General features: G+C 41.8%; 1 protein-coding gene across 2 annotated transcripts; it reads left to right on the top strand.

Moving 5' to 3' along the window:
• Positions 1 to 60: 60 nt before the first annotated feature.
• Positions 61 to 18,712, top strand: LOC144511783 (gamma-glutamylcyclotransferase-like). Of its 2 annotated transcripts, XM_078242102.1 has the most exons (5): positions 168 to 399; positions 8,446 to 8,592; positions 13,867 to 13,991; positions 17,394 to 17,532; positions 17,713 to 18,712. In XM_078242102.1, the coding sequence occupies exons 1-5, from the start codon at positions 172 to 174 to the stop codon at positions 17,866 to 17,868; spliced, it is 795 nt and encodes a 264-aa protein (XP_078098228.1). In that variant the 5' UTR covers positions 168 to 171; the 3' UTR covers positions 17,869 to 18,712. The 2 variants fall into 2 exon arrangements, with proteins under 2 accessions (XP_078098238.1, XP_078098228.1); XM_078242112.1 differs by lacking the exon at positions 13,867 to 13,991 and having other exon boundaries at positions 61 to 399; positions 8,446 to 8,588.
• The last annotated feature ends 3,916 nt before the right edge of the window (positions 18,713 to 22,628 follow it).

Raw genomic sequence — 22,628 nt, forward strand, 5'->3', positions numbered from 1 at the left:
ACGTCTCGCACCTTCACTGAGCATGCGCACCGGCTCGCGGCGGCCGGTCCCAACAGAAACGTCTCGCACCTTCACTGAGCATGCGCACCGGGTTCGCGGCTGCCGGCCCCGCCCACAGCCAGGCTGCGTCTATAAAAGGGCAGGGCGGAGGCTAGTCGCGCAGTCGCTCTGATGAATCGATGTTATTTGGTGTTGGGTTTGTGTTTGTGCTGGCCAATTTATGGCGGGATAAAAACAAATTTCACCTCAATGGAGGAGCGGGTCAACGGCACGGAGCGGAGGGCTGTCCTTGTGGGTGAGGAAGGCTTCTGTTACTTCGGTTACGGGAGTAACTTGCTGCGGGAGCGTTTGCAGCTTCGCAATCCTTCAGCTGTTCAGGTCGCTGTGGGCTGTTTGAAGGTGAGGGATAGTTCATTTATTATTGTCACAAATAGGCTTACATTAACACTGCAATGAAGTTATTGTGAAAATCCACACTCTGGCTCCTGTTCGGGTACACTGAGGAATAATTTCGCATAGCCAGTGGACCTAGCCAGCACGTCTTTCGGACTGAGAGGAAACCAGAGCACCCCGGAGGAAATCTATGCAGACATAGAATCATAGAAATCATAGAAACCCTACAGTGCAGAAGGAGGCCATTCGGCCCATTGAGTCTGCACCGACCACAATCCCACCCAGGCCCTACCCCCACATATTTTACCCTCTATCCCTCTAACCTACACATCTCAGGACTCTAAGGGGCAATTTTTAACCTGGCCAATCAACCTAACCCGCACATCTTTGGACTGTGGGAGGAAACCGGAGCACCCGGAGGAAACCCACGCAAACACGAGGAGAATGTGCAAACTCCACACAGACAGTGACCCGAGCCGGGAATCGAACCCGGGACCCTGGAGCTGTGAAGCAGCAGTGCTAACCACTGTGCTACCGTGCCGCCCATGGTGAGAATGGTGCAGACTCTGCACAGACGGTGACCCAAGCTAGGAGTCAAACCCAGGTCCCTGGCATTGTGTGGTAGCAGTGTTAACCACTGTGCTGCCCCCGTGTGTATGTCTCTTTGCTGTACTTGCCTGCTGCTCAAGTATTTCAACACCAGGTTAAAGTCCAACGGGTTTATTTGGTAGCAAATACCATAAGCTTTCGGAGCGCTGCTCCTTCGTCAGATGGAGTGGAAATGTGCTCTCAAACAATGCACAGAGACACAGAAATCAAGTTACAGAATACTAATTAGAATGCGAATCCCTACAACCAGCCAGGTCTTGAAGGTACAGACAATGTGGGTGGAGGGAGCATTAAACACAGGTTAAACAGATGTGTATTGTCAATACACATCTCTTTAGATGTGGACAATACACAGACAATACACATCTCTTTAACCTGTGTTTAATGCTCCCTCCACCCACATTGTCTGTACCTTTAAGACCTGGCTGGTTGTAGGGATTCGCATTCTAATTAGTATTCTGTAACTTGATTTCTGTGTCTCTATGCACTGTCTGAGAGCACATTTCCACTCCATCTGACGAAGGAGCAGCGCTCTGAAAGCTTATGGTATTTGCTACCAAATAAACCTGTTGGACTTTAACCTGGTGTTGTGAGACTTCTTACTGTGTGCACCCCAGTCCAACGCCGGCATCTCCACATCATGCTCAAGTATTTGCCATGGCCTCTGAGGGATTGCCCAGCATGTCCGCATCTCCCCCCCCCCCCCCCCCCATCCCCCATCCCATATGATACTGGAGGAGCCAGGAAGTTACAGTCAGAGTTCTTCTAAACACCAATGAATAAGGGTCCAAATTGTCCAACCTTTCATAAGCTTTTCATTGCAGGAATTAGTCAGGTGAATCTACTCTAAACTGCTAATGCAATTACATCCGTTTTCAAGTAAGGAGACCAAAACTCTACATCATAGTCTCATCACAATAAATGGCAATTTTTTTTGTACCTTTGGGAATGAAGTACCAAATCAAAAATCCAATTTGGCCCAGAGTCCCCACATGAGACAACAGATTTAAGCTGACAAAACAGGATCTTTTTCCTTGCATGGAAATGTTTCAACCCATCGAGTAAACTGATCTACAATTACCAAACAATATGTATTTCCTTATACTAGTGGCAAAAGCCCTGTAAAATCCATTTGTAACTTCCCCTATGGTCCTTTAGGATGTGGCTAGCTTCCACTGGGGTGCACAGCAGACACCTCTGACAAAACTTCACCATGTCCCTTCTCTTCTGCTAACATTTTCTTAACAAATTAAACATTTTATCTCTGCCCATATGTGCTAATACATACATTTTTTCACCAACGATTGCAGTATTACTTTGGGGGCTATTATTTTTCCTTCCCTTCTCCATAGTCCATCATGATCTTTCTCCCACATTTCCTTTTCCTCTTCACCTGCTTGTTCCTGCACTTGTTTCACATTAATATTTGAACTGTCCCTAACTACTACAGCTGCTACTCCTGTAGCGTGTTTCCATTCCCAATCCTGTTCCACTAAAGCCTTCATCGCTTTATCAGCTAAGCTGTTTCCTTTCTGTGCCTGACTTGTAATTTTCAGATGGGCTTGAACTTTTTACTACTGCTGCTTCTAGGGGGGCTGTGAGCTGCTTGTAGTAAATTTCTAATTAAATCTCGTGTTGTATGTGTATCCCACTAGATGTCACAAAACCATGTCTGCTCCAGGCTGCCATGTAATCATGAACTATTCCAAACTCATATCTACTATCGGTATAAACATTGACCCATTTTCCTTTGGTCTATTCTAAAGCCATAGTTAAAGCCAACAACTCTGCTGCTTGTGCTGAGTTATTCCCGGGGATTTGTTCACGTTCAATCATCGTTCCCTTATCTACCACCACCCATGCTGTGCTGGGTTCTCCGTTGGCATACTTTCTTGCCCCATCTACGGATAGGTTAATTGTCCTTTCTACTCGTGGAAATGTCCTCTGTGCCTTTTTCTGCCGCACGGAGGCGTTTCCTCTACAGAGGGATCTCCCCCAATTACGTCGGGGACCTGGGGTGGAGGGTGATGCAGGCAGCAGTTCCGCACAACCGTAGGATTCACTGGTTCACGGGCTCCGAAGACTGCCCTTTCTGTGGCCTTGTGGAGTCCGTGGACCATGTCTATGTTTTGTGTCTTAGGCTGCACTCCCTTTTTGTTTTCCTGAAGAACCTTTTATTGATGTTTTGTTTGCACTTCAGTCCCACGCTCCTGATCTACGGACACCCGGTGCGGAGAGGGGAGGGTCGGGATGGCAACCCCCTCGTGAACCTGGGCCTGGCGAAACGCGCCATTTACCGGTCCAGGCAGCGGGCGAGCGAGGGGGCCATCCATCCTGACTGTCTGCCCCTCTACCGCGGCTACGTTCACGGCCGGGTGTCCCTGGAGAGGGAGCATGCGGTGTCCACGGGTGCGGTTGATGCCTTCCGCGCCCGTTGGGCACCGCAGGGGTTGGGGTGCGTTATTGACCCTAATAATCACATTTTAATTTTATGTTTTTAAGTTTCCTTTGTACTTTGATTTCCGTTTGGGCTGTTCCCCCTCCTTTTGGGGAGCTGCCCCTTTTACTTTGTCCTGACTTAATTTGAGTTTGTTTATTTGGTTTGACCTAAAAAGAGGCCAAAAGCTGGACAATTATGTGGGGGCTATGGAGAATTATCTTTCCCATCAAGGTGAGTGGCTCTGAAATACTTACTGCCCATGAGGCACATGCTAATGCCCTTACACACCACTGGCAATTGAATCTCGTTGAGTACCCCACCAATCTTAATTTGTTCCCATGTTTTTGGGTCCCCACAGCTGCTTGGATCCCGTCATTCTCCTGACAGAAAATGTGGAAAGGCTTGGTGAGATCTGGCAGTCCCAAAGCTGGGGATCTCACCATAGCCTGTGTTAAAAGCTTGTTCTTCTGCCTCTCCCCATTCCACTCTCACAGGTAGCTTTTCCTCCCTTTGTCAAATTCTGTAAGGGCTTCACCAATGCTGCATAATCCTCTACAGAATTTCTGCAATAATTGAAAAGTCCTAATACTTGCCTCACTCCTTCTCCGGTAAGAGGCCTTTATACACAAAAAGTATAACCTTCATCCAGTCATCTGGAATTTCTACTAGATTTTGATTTAAGTTAACAATTTCTACTATATTGGCTTAAAGCCACTGCAAATCTTTAAAACACAAAGATCCATCCTCTCTGGGACAGAATGGGTTAATTGTCTGCTTGTTTCAGCAGGGGCGGACATCATGACGTCATCACTTTTTCTTGGCAAGCATTCAAACACTCCATACTGACTCCCTTCTCCGAACCTAATTCTAACATTTTTTTCATTGCCAATCGTACCATTAATTCAAAACAATGTTTAATTATTTCTACAACTCTGCTCCCAGCCTTGGAACAATACAGAATCATTTCAAATGTTTACTGAAATTGTTAACTCTCCTTACAACTTTTAAGACATAACGTAATGCCATTTTGAAAGTAATCTGCTCATAAATTTCCTTTTTCAACAGTGCAGAGCTCAAATCTCTGTCAAATTCTTATCCTTTCAGTTGAAAATTGTGGCCACTGACCACTTCCAAGATCAAGGAATTTCAAGAATTTATTTGATTTTAACTCTGCATCAATCTCAACTGGGGGGACAAAATGTATTAAGCGCACCAACACAAATGAATAATATTGCCTTTGCTTTCTTTCGTTAAACCTATAACTAAACAAAATTACATTACCTGCCATACTCTACACCACACGATGGCACTCCAGACTAACCAATCTCACACTCTCTCTCAGAAAGCTAATTCTGCTCGTTTCTTTAACCCTTCTCTGAATTCTTAACTTCCCTCTTCAGAAATTACTACATCGGAGCCCTCAGCCACTTGCTGACCCCTCGCTGACCTCTTCCTGCTCCTCTCCCAAGTCTTTCAATGGAGATTCCTACCCTGGGATCCACACTGTCCCTGCACTTTTTTTTCATCCTTCACGAGGGATTCCTTGTGCCCAAACTATCCGTAACCCTTTTGTACAGTCTAGTCCCTCAAAGCCTTGTCTTGCTGCGTGGCTCTTTTTTGCTCTGCTCCGTCAGCCAACTCGAGAGTCTGTCCCCGACCCCTTACATTAAGGGTAGCTTTACTCCTAACGTCTTTATCTACCATGCAGCTTTTTTTTGTTCCGCTGACGAGGCATTCCAGGAGTCTGTCCCTGGCCCTTTGCATTGAGTGTGGTTTCTTTTCACATTCATACTGTACTCTCACCCCTTCCCCAATTCGGTTCGCTCAACTTGCGGCTTCCAGCTGCCAGACGTGTGACCCTCTAACTACTGGGTGGTAATTACAAAAGTACTCGCCCGCTTCTGGGAAACATGTCCTGTGTCCAGATTCCAGTGACTGAACCCTGCACGCAGCGCCAAATTGTTAGGGGAATTTTCTGGGGACTTCCCTCTGGGAGACCTGCATTCAGCTAATACGAAATTTGCGAGAGACAGTCTGCAGTCAAAGATGTTCTTTGTTTGACCGATATGCATTGGGAGAGAGATGCTGGATGGATTCCAACTTCTCTCTAAAATTACATCACCTGAACACATCTATTTTTAAAAGTTTGCATTCCCTGCCAGTCTATCACACAAACTGGATGGTCCAATTACATTAATGCATACTACTTACCTTGGCCAACAGTATTCTACCCCCTGGCATAATTAGGAATTCATTGGCTTTCTGGACCCAAACGTCTTTCCTCCATTGTATAGCAACTTGCTTATGCACATCTGACAGGTTCAAGGTTTGCTCCCACCACCTACATACTGAGAACTAAGGGGGTCATCCTGTCTAACTGGCTATACCTTATCAGGCCAAGTCAGGAGCAGAATGCTCCTATTCATTTAATTAGCAGTTGAATCCTTCTATTCATTCTATTATCTAGCACCTCACAGCTGCAAGGTCTTCCCAAATCTTTCACTGATTAAGTTCTATATTACTTTGTTCCATTTGAACATGGCCTGTCTGGTTCTGCTTTTCCCGTTTTGCTGTTGGGCAGTTGCTTTTGGCCAAAGCTCATAAAAGCCGTTAAAACTACATTTCAAAGTTACAATACTTTTAAAAAATTATTTACTATTGATTATGTTGTGTTTAAGGCAATACTTTTGTATAAATATATGTAAGAGGCACGTTGTGATACCTTTGGTGTGTATATAAGGCACGTTCTGGTCTCTATTTTAGACTAGTCTGTGCTGTTTTAAAAGCCCCTTAATAGCAGGGGTTTCAGCATTTCCTGCTACACAAGTTAACAGATGCAAATTTAAAATGTTAACCTATGGAAGAACCATAAAGGGTGTAGAGACGCAGAGGGACCTGGGTGTGCAAGTCCACAGATCTTTGAAGGTGACGTCACAGGTGGAGAAGGTGGTGAAGAAGGCATATGGCATGCTTGCCTTTATAGGACGGGGCATAGAGTATAAAAGTTGGGGTCTGATGTTGCAGATGTATAGAACGTTGGTTCGGCCGCATTTGGAATACTGCGTCCAGTTCTGGTCGCCACACTACCAGAAGGACGTGGAGGCTTTGGAGAGAGTACAGAGGAGGTTTACCAGGATGTTGCCTGGTATGGAGGGGCTTGGTTATGAGGAGAGATTGGGGAAACTGGGGTTGTTCTCCTTGGAAAGACGGAGGATGAGGGGAGACTTAATAGAGGTGTATAAAATTATGAAAGGCATAGATAGGGTGAACGGTGGGAAGCTTTTCCCCGGGTCGGTGGTGACTTTCACGAGGGGTCATAGGTTCAAGGTGAAGGGGGGGAGGTTTAACACAGATATCAGAAGGACATATTTTACACAGAGGGTCGTGGGGGCCTGGAATGTGTTGCCGGGCAAGGTGGTGGAGGCGGACACACTGGGAACGTTTAAGACTTATCTAGACAGCTATATGAACGGAGTGGGAATGGAGGGATACAAAAGAGTGGTCTAGTTTGGACCAGGGAGCGGAGCGGGCTAATTGTTCTTTGTTTCTCGTTTCAAGGCTTCATTCTATGATCATCTTGCTGGTGCCAGTACAGAGCGAGACTGCGGATAGTTGGGAACCTGTCTCGGGGGCAGGGAATTCATATGGTGTTTGTGGAAGTGGAAATGAATAGGGTTGGGAAGCATTTTCCGATCAGGGCCAGTGTGATCTCCTGGACTCGTTTCGATCGCCTCAGGGGGTCGGAGAGGAATTTCCCAGATTTTTTTTCCCCATATTGGCCCTGGGGTTTTCACTCTGGGTTTTCGCCTCTCCCTGGAGATCACATGGTCTGGAATGGGGGAGTGGGGGTGAGTTAATAGGTTGTGATGAACAAAGCATCGTAGCTGTGAGGGACAGCTCGGTGGATAGGATATTAGTATGTAGATAGGCTGGAAAATTGGGCGGGGATCCTGGATTCAGGATTCAATCCTGGACCGGGGAGCGGCGCGGGCTTGGAGGGCCGAAGGGCCTGTTCCTGTGCTGTATTGTTCTTTGTTCTATGCAAATCTGATTACTAACTGCAATGTAGCTACTATACAAGTTGCTTCAAGTCAATGAATAAGTGACTCATCTGCATTTGTCCTCGTGTCTTGACTAGGCTGGACACTAATGCTATATTCCACTAAAATGCTGCCACCTTTGGAAAGGCAACGTTTGCTTCACCTTCAGCTCACTCTATGCAAGCTGTCTGCCTCCTGATTGCAGGAGGCACAAGCCAAAAAAGTCCAGTCCTAAAATTGTAAGCAAGATCCAGAAATTGCATGTCACTATTACTTTGTGCAATTTGGTATTTATAAATTCCCATTAACCCAAAATTTTCATCCCATGTTTTATGCCACCAGGCTGGTCCTTTTACACTCTTTATTTTCAATAGTAAAACGTTTAAAAGCTACACATTGCAAACCTATCGTTTACACGTGGATTGAGTTCTGCTGGTTGTAGCACAAGTTTCTACCTCTACGTGTATTTGTATAGCAATTTTCCTGCTTGCATGCGTTTATTTAATGACTCATGTCACATGACGGACTCCTGCATCCTTTATATTGTCAATTTAGTCTATAGCCTGAATAGAGTTCGTTCACAAAATACATGCACTAGTTGTGTTCCTGATGTGTTCAGTGTGATTGTTTGTAATGTTGTTCAGATGTCAGTTTTTACTCATTTGAAGACACTAATATGATTTAGTATGTAACACACCTTCCCATTAGGAGATCTAAAGTGAGTCTAAACAAAAAAGATTGAATACTTTGTTGAATAGACATGTTTTGTTTGTTTGTTTTTGGCTTTTGCCTCTTGAGTCTCCCTGTATGTTATGTGATACATACCCTGGTTTTAAGTGTATTCAGCTTTGGTGCATTACAATCCTGACATTCAAGAATATGATTCACACTGTGATTGAAATTTCAGATTTTTTAATCTCTTTCTTTCTTTCCGCCCCCCCCCCCCCCAAAAAAAAAAACCAGGGTTACAAGCTTGCATTTGGCACTTGCAATGGGTGTGAAAGTTACTGGGGAGGAGGTGTTGCTACTATCATCCCAAGTCCTGAAGATGATGTGTGGGGAGTTGTATGGCGTTTGAAAGCTGCTGATCGGCGCACTTTAGATGAGCAAGTATTGTTTTTGTATACCTATCCAATATTTTTAAACTAATTTTTTTTCTCATGCATCTTCCTGTGGAGTTTGAAAGGTGGTCAATCAGATACTATCCTGTTTTTAAAATATGGTTGAGTTCAGGCTTTTGAATCCGATACGTCCATATGATTTGGTTTCTGTGCACAATTTAATCTTTGACAAGCTCCACGCATTAAAACACCTCGTTAACCATAGCAATATGAATGCATGCTGCTATGGGTCAATGTTGCATGTTAGTGCTTTCTCTATCCTAGGTTAGCTAAAACCTCTTCCTTTCTGCAGAGGAATAATTGCAGCTTTCTATCTGTTTGCAAACCCTCCCTGTTGTAAACTCCAATGGCTATTAAAGTTAAAAAACACAGAAACCAAGTTTCTCCTTTCCACCCCCCGCCCCACAAACTTTATTTGCATTGACAAAAACTATTTTTCGTTTGTATACCCCAGTGAACTAGGGTTCAATTAACACTTCAGCTTTAAAGAATGCTCTTTTGCTCATGTGCTTTCAAATACAGTGAAAAAGTGGTGCTAATCGTAGTTCCCTCCCAAGCTGGGGATGATCACTCTGGACTGAAGGAATTTTTGAATTCCTACTGATATGGATTATAGCCCCTGACCATCTGCAGTGAATTCTGGGCAAGGACAGCCTCCATGCTAGTTAATTTACAGCTGGCAAAATTTCATGAAGCATTTCCACTATCACCGAGCGATTCTTCTCATATTTCCCATTACTACGAGTTCTTTCTGCTGCTATATTCATTATTAGGATGCTGGACTCGAACCGCGGGGTATATTGTGAAGTCAGACTGGGCCCCAATAATTTTTCTATTTTGGCATAAATGTGAGGACCGCTGACAAATGGGGATCTTTTTATCAAAACAACTTTATTTTCTTCCACCATCTTCCGTCAGGAGAAAGATACAAAAGTCTGAGAACACATACCAACAGACTCAAGAACAGCTTCTCTGCTGCCATCAGACTTTTGACTGGACCCATCATATTTTAAACTGATCCTTCTTGACATCCTAACTATGACTGTAACAATATATTCTGCACCCTCTCCTTTCCTTCACCCCTATGTATTCTATGAACGGTAAGTTTTTTTTGTCTGCATAGCGTGCAAGAAACAATACTTTTCACTGTATCCCAATACATGTGACAATAAGTCAAATCAAATATAAGTGTAACAAAATGAAGCAGTTTAACTCTTAACCATTGAACAATTTTAAACATGAAAAGAAACAACTCTTAATTTCTAATTTATCGCTATTTTGGTTCCAAGTAAGCAAAAGTCTTCTCGTAGACTTAAACCACATTTTAAATATAGTTAGCAAACCCAGGCGCACTTGCTTTAAATTGAGGTAACAGTTGTGAAGGTTTCGGAGACAGAGCGGCTTGTAGGCTTGTATCTTTGAACTGTCCCCTCCAGTAATTGAACACACACAGCTGTTTTTTTTTGTCTGCTACAAACCTAGGACCTCACACTTCTAGTATCACATGACTATATGACCCTGTATACCTAACTCACTTTCCATTACTTTAATCAAAATAAAAAATACTCCAGGAGTCCTTTCCCATTTATAAACAAAAAGTTTAGCTTTGTTTTAAGTACTCACTGTAGCTAAAGTGAGTAATTATCCTACTTTCCAGCATTTGCTGCATTCCCTCCAGGCATACTGACTACTTCGAGGGGTAAAAAAACACAGCTTTAAACACTCTACAGAAATATAAAATATGTGAATAGCACCGTATCAGCACATAATCATATTCATGTTTTTGCACATCCTGAAAGTTGTCATCAGCAATTACCCCCAGTGGTCATCAGCAATTTTGCCAGTGGTCCCAGTCTGGTCCTGATCCACAATGGATTGTACATTTGCTAAACCTAGTTGCCAAATCTACAAAATGTAAAAGGAAAAAGTTTTTTCCCTGCGTCTAAATCCATAGCCACAACCTAGTTGAAATTTCTTTCTAAGGATAGACTCAGTATGGGCTGTGATGATGTCCTTGGATATCGTATCTAGTGCTTATCTTTAAGTTTAGTGTCATCTTCATCCATTAGCAAAATTTTTAACCTTGAAGAGGGCTAGGTGAAACTTTAACATTAGCTTTTTGTCTTTTAAATTCTTTTCACTGGATGCTCCTTTAATTTCTTTATTAGAAAAGTTAGGTTTCATCAAAGGAATATAATAGTGTCTGGAGTGTGTAAATAGTAAATCCACAAGTTTTCCAAATACAATGGCCTTGTCATTTTCCATCTACAGTTTTATTTGCGCTTTCTTTCCCCCCATTGGTCAATTGTAACAGTATTTCGCTGGATACTATGTCCGTGCTGATAAAATAATTGACTCCAGCTATCTTGCAGGGAATCAGTGTGTCATTATTCCCAGATCTGAAACCAGTGGAACTCTCAAATTCCTAATCCTTGTTATTTAAAGTATCTAGGTACCATTTCAGCCAGCACTAGACATGCATCTGCTGTTGAACTAATCATTACATTCATCACCGGGCTGAAGCTTCTTATTTATATAACGCCTTCTCTTTGGTCGATATCTCCTTCTTCCAAGTCCTCAGTCTTGGGTTTAATTTGGAACATGTCATTTCATTTAGTACAAATGAACAATATAATTAGTTCGTCACATAATATTTAGAATTGCACCATAACTACTGACCATATCCTTGGCATTTCTGGGGTTCACTCTTCTCTTCACCTTGATTGTCAGTGGTATGTCATTTTTTTTCTCGTTAACAACATTTGTATCCTCCATTTTAACTTGCTATGAAAAGGCCCATTTGTGCCATGAGTGTTGCTGGAAAGGAATGTTTTTGCAGATTTAACTCCCCAATCAAAACTGAAGTCTGTCTAGATTTGATACTTTGGCACAGTCTAATAACTTAAATGCCAGAAATGATTGGGAAAGTTCTAGATGGAATTTTTGCAATCACAAATATTGTCCACTTTATTGAATTCCATCCTTCTGATAAATTTTATCCATAGAATTTAATAATGTGTTCAAATGCTCAGAACCCAACACCAAAAACACTTTGCATCTTAAAGCCATTGCATTTTTTTCCTTCAGCAAGAAAGTAAATTGTGTCCACGTGGTTACTTAATTCTTCCATCACTCATAAGGTTCACTCTCTGAAAACATCAGTAGGTAATCATGCCCCAAAACACTACATTTTGATTCAGCCATTTGCCAAAGTGATTCCAAGCCACTCTTCTCAACGTTAACTCCAAATACAATATTTTGTCAGAAGAAAGCTTAGTTTCTAATCTTTCGTTTACAGGTACCAACCATCCTCTGTTACCATTGTAAAACTCCAATGGCGAGTAAGTGAAAAACGGACAAACCAAGTTTCATTATCTCGCCTGTTCTCCCCTTTTGTATACACCCAGTGAACTGCTTGGCCAATTAACCTACAATTACTGACTTAAACACTTCCTACCCTAACATATATGAAGTCTTTTCTTATCACTGCCAAAGGGGGCTTTAGCTGCAGCTCCCATTGTTAGATTTCTGTTGTGTTGATACCAAGTTCTACTGATGCTTCTGGCTAGGTGCATGGGAACACAACCAACTGCCAAATTCCCCTCCAAGCCTTGTCATCCAGACTGAAAATATTTTGATGTTCCCTCACTGTCACTGGATCAAAATCCTCAAACTCCTTCCCTAACAGCACTGTCAGTGCAGCAGTTCAAGAAGGCAGCTCACCATCACCTTCTTGAGAGTAATTAGTGATGGGCAATAAATGCTGGCCTAGCCAGTGAAGCCCAAATCCCATGAATGAATAAAAAGGTCTGAAGAAACTTGAGGGTCCATGTAAAATCCTATGAGAAGGTTCTGAAAACCATTAATGCTTATGAAAGGCTGGCCTTTAGAGAACAAGAATACAAGGGGGTGAAAGTTCTTCAATTATACAGAAGCTGGTTGGATCACATCTGAAGTACAGTGAGCAGTTTTGAGCACCACACCTTGGAAGGATATATTAGCATTGGAGGGAATGCAGCATAGATTTACCAGAATAATAACTGGAGAGATTGCACGAGCAAAGGTTGTTTGTCTAGGAGTTCAGAATGTTAAGGGGCGATTTGAGAAAGGGAACAGGATGGAGAGTTAGAAATAAACTATTTCTGCTGGCTGGGGAGTCTTGGATTAGGAAACAAAGTCTAAAAAATAGAGGCAGATGTTTCAGCAGTGAAATTTGGAAACTCTTATGCACAATGACAGTAAGTTTGAAACTCGGTACAAAAGACAATTGATGCTAGATTAATTAACAAATCTTAAATATGAGAGATTGGTTGTATATTAAAAGTTAATAAATCACCCGGACCAGCTATGATGCATCTGAGAATGCTGTAGAAAATGAGTGGAAAGTACCAAGGTATTAACAATAATCTTCCTACAATATGGGGGTGGTGACAGGCATGGAGAACTGCAAATGTTACACCCTTATACAAACAAGGGTTAATACAAAGACAAACCTAGCAATATAGTTCAGTGACTTCAAACTTGGTATTGTGAGAGCTTTTAGGAACAATAATCTGAGACAAAATTAACAGTTGTGTGAGCTATTTGGGGGGGGGGGGGAAACTAGCACAGATTTGTTAAAGATTAATTGTGTAAAACTAATCGTTTTTTTGATGGGGTAACCAGAGTATTGGTGAGGGTGATATCTATGATGTGGTGTTATGGGGGTTTCCAATAAGTGTTTGAAGTGTCATATAATAAACTTGCCAGCAAAGTTAAAGCCCAGGGAGTTTCAGAAAATGAAGTGGTGAAAGGCTGTCTCTCAAACTGGAGGAAGGAATAGTGGGGTTCTCCAGGGATTGCTTTTCTTAATAGATTAATGACCAGACGTGCATGTAAAGGGGCAGCATTTCCAAATTTGCAGATGACAAACTTGGGTGCACTGTGCAGGTGTAAGAATGGGAGGACACGTGAGATATTAACTTCAACAGACAAGTATGAAGTGATGAATTTTCATTGGAAAAACTAGGAGAGTCAATATAAACTAATGGGAATAATTCTAAAGGGGTGCTGGAACAGAGACTGGGGAATGTATTCTCCAAACAAAAGAGAGGGGGTGACAGTCCCTGGTAGGAGCATTAACTAAAATGCAACGTCAAAGGAAACTTAACTAACCAAACCAAATATTATTTTCAGGGGTGACCATATACCCCAGCCTCTGTGGCGCCTACTGTTCACGGAACTCCTTTAATGTACTGATGGACACTGTGTGTTTCCTCTTCAGAGTCACCCAGCCGTGAACATAGCCAAGAGAGGCAGACAGTCAAGTCATGACCCCCTGGATCTATTGATGGCCACTTTGGCTAGGAACAGACTTGGGAAGAGGTCCTCCTGTTCTCTTTGCAACAGGTGACAAAAGTTGGGAGTGTGGGGCTGAAGCGCAACCAACAATTGGGGAGAAGCCTCTTCACGTACTTAAAATGGGGCTGTAGCCTTTGTGCATGAAGAACACAGATTTCCCTTGGCCACAGAAAACATGTGGCCTGGGACTCTGAACTGCCTTAACCTACCATTACATGATGCTGCCGTATGCAACACACTCTACACGATGGAAAAAGTGAGGACTCTCACATAGAAGTCCCTCTACTGAGGGCCCTCCTCTGCACCCCCCACCAGTAGATGGTAGATACCTGGGAGTATGTGTGCACGTATCGTGTAAGGTGGCAAGTTGAGAAAATAGTTAAGTGGTCAACGGAATCCAAGGCTTTATATATAGGAAGGAAGTGAGGGCTTTAGAAAAGATTCGAAGGTGATTTTAATTTACATGACTAAATTGAAGATGTTGGTGTTCACCTTGAAAGAGAAGATTTGAGAGGAGATTTGATAGGTATTCAAAATCATGAGGAATTTATACAGTAGATGGAAAGAGTGTTCATATTGGCAAAAGGGTTGAGAACCAAGGACACCAATTTAAGGTAATTGGTTCATTTGCCAATGTCAACATGATTTAAAAAAACCTTCTTGCACTGCAAATGGTTATGATAGTATCTGCCTCCACTACCCTCAAATAGTGTAGTCAGGGCTTTCGAAGGGAATTGGATAAGAATCTGAAGGTGGAATTTACATGGCTCGGGTGAAAAGGCGAGGGAATGGGAATATTAGAGTTGCTCTTGTAGAAAGCCAACATGGCTGGACAGGCTGAATGGTCTTCAGTACTGTAACCATCTGATTCTAAAATTGTAAACTTAGATTTGTGATTGGTTAGCAAATACAAAATGTAGCAAAGGTACTATACAATGAAGGCAAAATTGAGTTAGTACAGGAACGAGGAGCTGAATGGTCTGCTCCTGTTGCTGTATTTTTTCCTGCAGATTTCACTTCCTTTATTTCCTATGCATGGCTATCTGCTGAAGCGCACAACATAAAAATTGATCAACATTTGAAATCTTGTCTTAAAACTATTTTTCTGCATGTAAAATTATATAGCCATGCTATGCTCAGGTGTTATTAAAATAACTAAGCATAATAGTGCTAAATATCAAATACCTGTGGTCAGTTGGCCAATGAATCAATCACTTAGCCCTGAACACTGTTATCTATCACATTCATCCAAAAGTTTATGCATCACCAAAGAACTGCTTCCATTGTGGCTCATCATTTTGAGGAAACTCTCAATTATCTTGTGCTTCACAGCTTCAACATTTTTTGCACCACTGTCCACTGGATGAGGTGCAACATCAAGTGGGGGCTTGACAGAGCACTGCTGCATGATAAAATTTAATATGTGACCATTAGAAGGATGACATTGCCAAGGGTCTAAAAGTTTCAAGAAGAAGCAAAACCAAGGCAACTGGAGTTAAAAGGGTATCTGAGGGCATTCACTAGATGTACAACAATTCAATCTTGTGTCACTGTTTTAAGCATGGTTAGTCATAGATGGTCATTGCTTTTGCCATGCTCAGTCACTAGATGAGGAAGATGGTACACTGCCTGATGTGTAGGTAGTTTTCCCTGGTGCTGCAGTGGTGATGGGGAAGAACCTGTGGGTGGCAATCTATACTCTGCTAGATAAATTGGAACTTCTCAATTAATTAACTGTGTTTAGCTCTTGTGATACTGTTCTGCATTAGAATACTGTATTTTAAATACAAAAGTTATTTTGTCCTCGTCCTGGAAACTTTTTTTGGCTGAGGGGTTTCCAACTGTAATCTTTCTGCCCTTCAAATAAAGAATGAAAAAAATACATTTACTCTCCTGCTCTAAAGAAATAAACTGTGAATCATTCCCAAGAAATAATTTTCTGTCCCAATATTTCATAACTCTTTTTTGTTTTGCTTTATTGTCACATGTATTAGTATACAGTGAAAAGTGTTGTTTCTTGTGCACTATATAGACAAAGCATACTGTATATAGGGAAGGAAAGTAGATCGTGCAGAATGTAGTGTTACAGCCATAGCTGGGGTGTAGAGAAAGATCAACTTAATGCAAGGTAGATCCATTCAAAAGTCTGGCAGCAGGGAAGGAGCTGTTTTGAGTTGGTTGGTACGTGTCCTCAGACTTTTGTATCGTTTTCCCGACGGAAGAAGGATGTCTGGGGTCCTGAATTATGCTGGCTGCTTTTCCAAGGCAGCAGGAAGTGTAGACAGTGTCAATGGATGGGAGGCTGGTTTGCATGATGGACTGGGCTTCGTTCACAGCCCTTTGTGATCTTGGACAGAACCAGTAAGAAGTGCATTTTCCCATGATCTCTCAACACTGCATTAGTTTCTAATGAACAAATCAGCTCTGGGGCAGGGTCCTTCCCTGACGAGTGATGTCCAGATTTTTATTCTAAATCTTAAAGTTTTTTTCAGTCACCACAAGCGTGTGTGGAATCAAGGCCAGTGTGAAGTAAAATGTTTTGAGTATTTTCTTATACAAAAATCTACTATTTCATAGAATCCCTACAGTGCAGAAGGAGGCCATTCAGCCCATTGAGCCTGCACCACCAACAATCCCACCCAGACCTATCCTTGTCACCCCACATATTTACTCTGTTAGGTCCCTGATACTAAGGATCAATTTAGCAAGGCCAATCAAACTAACCAGCACACCCTTGGACTGTGGGAGGTAACTGGAGCATCCAGAGGAAACCCATGCAGACACAGCGAGAGTGCAAACTCCACACAGACAGTGACCTGAGGCTGGAATCAAACCTGGTTCCCTGGCGCTGTGAGGCAGCAGTGCTAACCACTGTACCACCATGCTGCCGTACAATTGTTAAATTTCATTTTAAAACTCTAGCTTTATGCATTTGGTTTACAGTGTACCAAAATGTCTCTGGTAGTGCTATAGTGGTCCTTCAATTGGACTGCCATTAACAAATGTTTCGGGGAATGGCAGTGAAGAGAGTAGATGTGCTATTATTTGTTACAATGCAGTTTTTTTTCTCTCAACATTGCACAGTTGCTTTCCTTGAAAGTAACCATTATTATCATCTATATTGTAAGGTGGGTAAAAACCTTTGGGGAGCTTTAAAGGTTAGGGAAACATCTGCATTGAAGTTTATTTATTGCATCAAATCCAGAAGGACAAAATGGACTAAGGTGTAGGATTTTACCCTATTTTCCTCAATTCAATTAAATTTGTTTTTTAATATAAAACTAATCTCCTCACCTACAAGAAAACATTTGCCTTCAAAATTAATGATTGCAGCTCTACTTTACTTCTGAACCTTGATGTTAAAATGCTCAGTGTTGGGATGGGATGGTGGTGATCATGGGAGGTGCAGTAACTAAACATCTCTCTTCTTTTCTCCCAATCCCCAAACAGACAAGAAGGTGTTTCAAGTGGAATCTACAGTCCAATTGAAGTTAGAATTCAACAAGAAAATACAGGAAAAGAAATAACGTGTCTAACCTACCAATTAAATAATAGTAATTTCACCTTGCCATCCCCAATTTACAAAGAGGTATGTTTCTTTTAATAAAAATAGCTGCACAGCAAGTGTGTAGCTTAGTGGGAACTTGTCTCTTGAATTATTCTGATGTTTGAAAATTGACCTAATCTTTTGCAAATAAAGGGTTTCCATAAAGGCTTTTAACTTGAGGTTAAACAACACCTTCACCTTTTCTTGAATTATGTTTTGCAGGTAATCTATACAGGTGCAAAACGGAGTGGATTGCCTGCTGAATACTTGAAGAAATTGGATGCTATAAGAAGTAATAATTACAATGGAACAACCCAATTTATAATGGAAATTAGAGCTATGTTGAATCAGCTACAGAACAACACTGTAAAATATTGACTTTTGAAAAGTTGGTATACTGTGTCCAGAAGGCAGATATTTTAAATCTTCTGATTCCTGATTACATTGAATTGCATTTGAATTCGAAAATCATAGAAAATTTTTTAAATAGAGAAATTGTATTGAAGCTGCTGCACATAGTTCAAATTGTAAAGTACATGTTATAACAATGGGTAGGTGGAAGATTTTAATCACATTTTTCACTTATCACTTCATTTGATGTTTTGTATGAAATATCAATTGTTTTTATTTTAAACTGTTGATCTTGCACTAAAGCCCTCCGTGATTATTTGACTCTTAGTAAAAGTGCTTTATAGTTGTCATATTATAGGATGATGGCAAGAAAACCTGCCCTAATTTCTGCTTCTGTTGTACCATGTAGCAATGGTCTTGTTACTTGGGAAACTTAACATTGGTAGCCAGTATAATCTCTAGGATTTGGCAACATGTTTTGAAGACTTATGGCTGTGTTATAGTGCACTACTTTTTGAAAATTTTGGCCCAAGGCTGCTTGTAATGCAATGAGAATTTTTAAAAATGCATCTAGTTTATAAGGAATTGTGTAGTTTGAGGGTCTTGGTTGCTCTTCAGTCCCTTTTATTGAAACTTCCTGAAATTTTAGGTATCCAAAACCTTGCCACTTGTATCCTGTAAACACTGGATTTGTACTGTACAGATGTTCCAAGACTTGTTTGTGCTGACAAAACTCTTTGCTACTGGTTTGGGACTGTTCAAATCTGCTGTGAGAAAACTGATTCAAACCAGAATAAGCCATGGATGCCTCCCTATACATGCAACTGGGAATGTTCTATATGTATTTCAATAAATTAAATTATGGAGAGGTGATGGCCTAGTGGTATTATTGCTAAACTATTAATCCAGAAACTCGGCTAATGTTCTGGGGACCTTGATTCAAATCTCACCATGGCAGATGATGGAATTTAATTTTTTTTAAAATATGGAATTAAGAACTGATTGACCATGAAACCATTGTCGATTGTCAGAAAAACCCATCTGGTTCACTAATGTCCGTTCAGGAAGAAAATCTGCCATTCTTGCCTGGTCTGACCTACATGTGACTTCAGAGCCACAGCGATCTGGTTGACTCTCAACAGCCCTCAGACAATTGGGGATGGGCGATTAATACTAACCAGCCAGCAACACCTATGTCCCACAAATACATTTTTTAGAGTGCTAATTAGATTGAACATTTGGAGCCCAATTTTATGACTTTTGAATACATATAAAATCATAGGCCTGCTGAAAGAGAACGTAGGTGGTGTTGGCACTTCCCTTCCTCCTCATAGTGGTTCTTAGACTCCAGAATTACAAGAACAAAATGCACACAGCAAACTGAATTTGGCTCGGGCTTGATTTTATTTGTTTTAAAGAACCTACACATCCCTTTGCGATTTGACTGAAAACTTAGTCACCCATGGTGGTGTTTGTTTGACCGGTCCCTATCTTGCTGCTCTTGATAGCAATAACCACTCTTCGATGTTGTCTCTTTTATTGTGCTCATGTCACACGATTCCACAACTGGCTTAAGGGTTGACTTCATTGATCTTCCACGGGATTGTCCAGCTCTTTTAAACCCCTTTACGTTAGTGCCTGCAGTGTCCTGAGCTATGCAGAACTAAAAGGGTTTCCTGTTTACACAACAAAAGGATAATGTGATTTCCCTCTCCCAACGAGGGATGGCTAGCTCCAAACTTCTTCAGGTGTAAATGCAACTTTCATTTTCAAAATAGGAACTGCTTGTCATTCGTAATTCCAGGTAACTTGTGTCTTGGGTGTTTCAATGAGCTCATTCTGAGAGTTGAGATTAATGGTTTTATCCTTCAATTAATAGGCTAAAAACTGATATTTAATGTTGAAAAATTACCAGGACCAGGTGCTGAGGAAGCAAGAATGGAAAATGCTGAGATCCCAGTCATAATCTTCCTTCAATATAGGGATGGTGCCAGAGGACTAGAAAACTGTAACGACTACACCCTTGTTCCAAAAAAAGGTCCAAGGATAAATGCAGCAACTTCAAGCTAGTCAATTTAACCTCAATGATGGTAGAACTTTTAGAAATAGTAATCCAGGGCAAAATTGATAGTCTCTTGGCTAAGTGTAGTTTGTGTTAAACCGACAGTGATTTGTTAAAGACCACTGTGTTTAGAATCCCTACGGTGCAGAAGAGACCATTTGGCCCATCAAGCCTGCACCAACAACAATCCCACCCCATCCCTGCAGCCCTACACATTTAACCCACCAATCCCACAACACCAAAGGGAATTTAACATGGCTAGTCCACCTAATTGCACATCTTTGGAGTGTGGGAGGAAACTAGAGCACCGAGGGGAAACCCATAAAAACACTGGGAGAATGTTTGCAGTCACCTGAGGCCAAAATTGAACCTGGATTCCTGGTGCTGTGAGGCAGCAATGCTAACCACTGTGCCTTTTATGGGCTAACTGGAGGGAATGATGAAAGTTGTGCAGTTGATGTGATGGGAGTATGGATTTCAAAGTGCCACTTACCAGCAAATGATCCAATGGGCTGACAAGCCCCTGGGATCAAAAGGAAGGATGCAAAGTTGGTTGAGTGTCTGGAAACAGTACTAGTGAATTTTAAACTGCAGGAAGGTATACAGTGCTATTTCCCCAGAGACTAATGCTTTTCATATCTGCGTTAATGCCTTAAATTTGGATACATAGGATCCCATACTTTCTGCTGCAAAGTATGGTAAACTATGGAGGAGGATAGTGATGGACTTTCAAAAATACTTGATAAAATGGTGGAGTAGGTGGACATGTGGTTGCAATTAAGTGCAGAGAAGTTTAAAGGGATACAATTTTGCAACATGTACAGGAAGGAGAGGCAGTATAAACCACGGGTGCATTCTAAGGGGGTTTTAGAACCTGGAGAGTATTTATGCACAATGAAAGGAGCAAAGCAGGTTGACAAGGTGGTTCAAAAAGACATAAGGGATGCTGGAGATCTTGTTAAAATTTTTAATAGACATTCACAATTTTCATTCCAGATAAAACACCAAGAACACTTAGTGATACTAACATTTAGGGTTGGATTTTAATCTGAGACAGGACTAATCATACAGTTATGATTCCATCGCCAGGTTGTAGCCAAATGGGATTATTTTTTAATTGGCTTGATTTGATTTTTTATTGTCACATGTATTAACACAGTGAAAAGTATTGTTTCTTATGTGCTACACAGACAAAACATACCATTCATAGAGAAGGAAAGGAGAGAGTGCAGAATGTAGTGTTACAGTCATAGCTAGGGTGTAGAGAAAGAACAAAATGCAAGGTAAGTCCATTCAAAAGTATGACGGCAGCAGGGAAGAAGCTGTTCTTGAGTCGGTTGGTACATGACCTCAGACTTTTGTATCTTTTTCCCAAAGGAAGAAGGTGGAAGAGAGAATGTTCGGGGTGCATTGGGGTCCTTAATTATGCTGGCTGCTTTGCTGAGGCAGTGGGAAGTGTAGACAGAGTCAATAGATGGGAGGCTGGTTTATGTGATGGATTGGGCTACATTCATGACCTTTTGTAGTTCCTTGCGGTCTTGGGCAGAGCAGGAGCCATACCAACCTGTGATACAACCAGAAAGAGTGCTTTCTATGGTGCATCTGTAAAAGTTGGTGAGAGTCATAGCTGACATGCCAAATTTCCTTAGTCTTCTGAGAAAGTAGAGGTGTTGGTGGGCTTTCTTAACTATAGTGTTGCATGGGGGGACCAGGACAGGTTGTTGATGATCTGGACATCTAAAAACTTGAAGCTCTCAACCCTTTCTACTTTGTCCCCATTGATTTAGACAAGGGCATGTTCTTCTTTACGCTTCCTGAAGTCGATGACAGTCTCCTTCATTTTGTTGACATTGAGGGAGAGATTATTGTTGCCGCACCAGTTCACCAAATTCTCTATCTCTTTCCTATACTCTGTCTCGTCATTGTTTGAGATCTGACCCACTACGGTGGTGTCGTCAGCAAACTTGAAAATCGAATTTGGCCGCACAGTCATAGGTGTATAAGGAGTATAGTAGGGGGCTGAGAACACAGCCTTGTGGGGCACCGGTGTTGAGGATGATCGTGTATCGTTGCCTATCCTTACTGATTGTGGTCTGAGAGTTAGGAAGTTCAGGATCCAGTCACAGAGGGAGGTGCTGAGGCTCAGGCCACAGAGTTTGGAGATGAGTTTCGTGGGAATAATAGTGTTGAAGGCTGAGCTGTAGTCAATAAATAGGAGTCTGACATAGGTGTCCTTGTTGTCTAGGTGTTCCAGGATTGAGTGCAGGGCCAGGGAAATGGTGTCTGCTGTGGACTTCTTGCAACGGTAGGCAAACTGTAGTGGATCCAGGTAGTCCAGGAGGCTGGAATTGATTCATGCCATGACCAACCTTTCGAAGCACTTCATGATGATGGATGTCAGAGCCATCGGCTGAAAGGCCATCGGCTTGGAGGAATGGAAGCAGGATGATTCTGAAGCAGGCAGGTTAAAAGGCCAATCTCTTTTTCCAAAGAAACATTGGCCCAGTACCTCCAATGAAATCTATGGCAAAAGTTGAACTGTAACAGGAAGCCCTTACTATCTACAGCAATTTAAACCTTCAGATTAATTTAAGCCTCCCCTTCAAGCCTTCAGCCAATATCCAATTTTTGAACACAATTTGCAAGTTGGAAACTATTACTCTCCCCACAGAAAACAAACTGACACTTCAAGCTAGTTGTATAAGTATAGCCAAACATTTGTAAA

The sequence above is a fragment of the Mustelus asterias genome, chromosome 2 (genome assembly GCF_964213995.1).
Source record: "Mustelus asterias chromosome 2, sMusAst1.hap1.1, whole genome shotgun sequence".
Classification (NCBI taxonomy): Eukaryota; Metazoa; Chordata; class Chondrichthyes; order Carcharhiniformes; family Triakidae; genus Mustelus; species Mustelus asterias.

Excerpts from the sequence above, each read along its gene's own strand:
- LOC144511783 (XM_078242102.1), top strand. The coding sequence starts at position 172 with ATGAATCGATGTTATTTGGTGTTGGGTTTGTGTTTGTGCTGGCCAATT. Across the intron at positions 8,593-13,866 it reads GGCGCACTTTAGATGAGCAA|AGTCACCCAGCCGTGAACAT; the intron begins GTATTGTTTTTG and ends TTTCCTCTTCAG. Across the intron at positions 13,992-17,393 it reads TCCTGTTCTCTTTGCAACAG|ACAAGAAGGTGTTTCAAGTG; the intron begins GTGACAAAAGTT and ends ATCCCCAAACAG.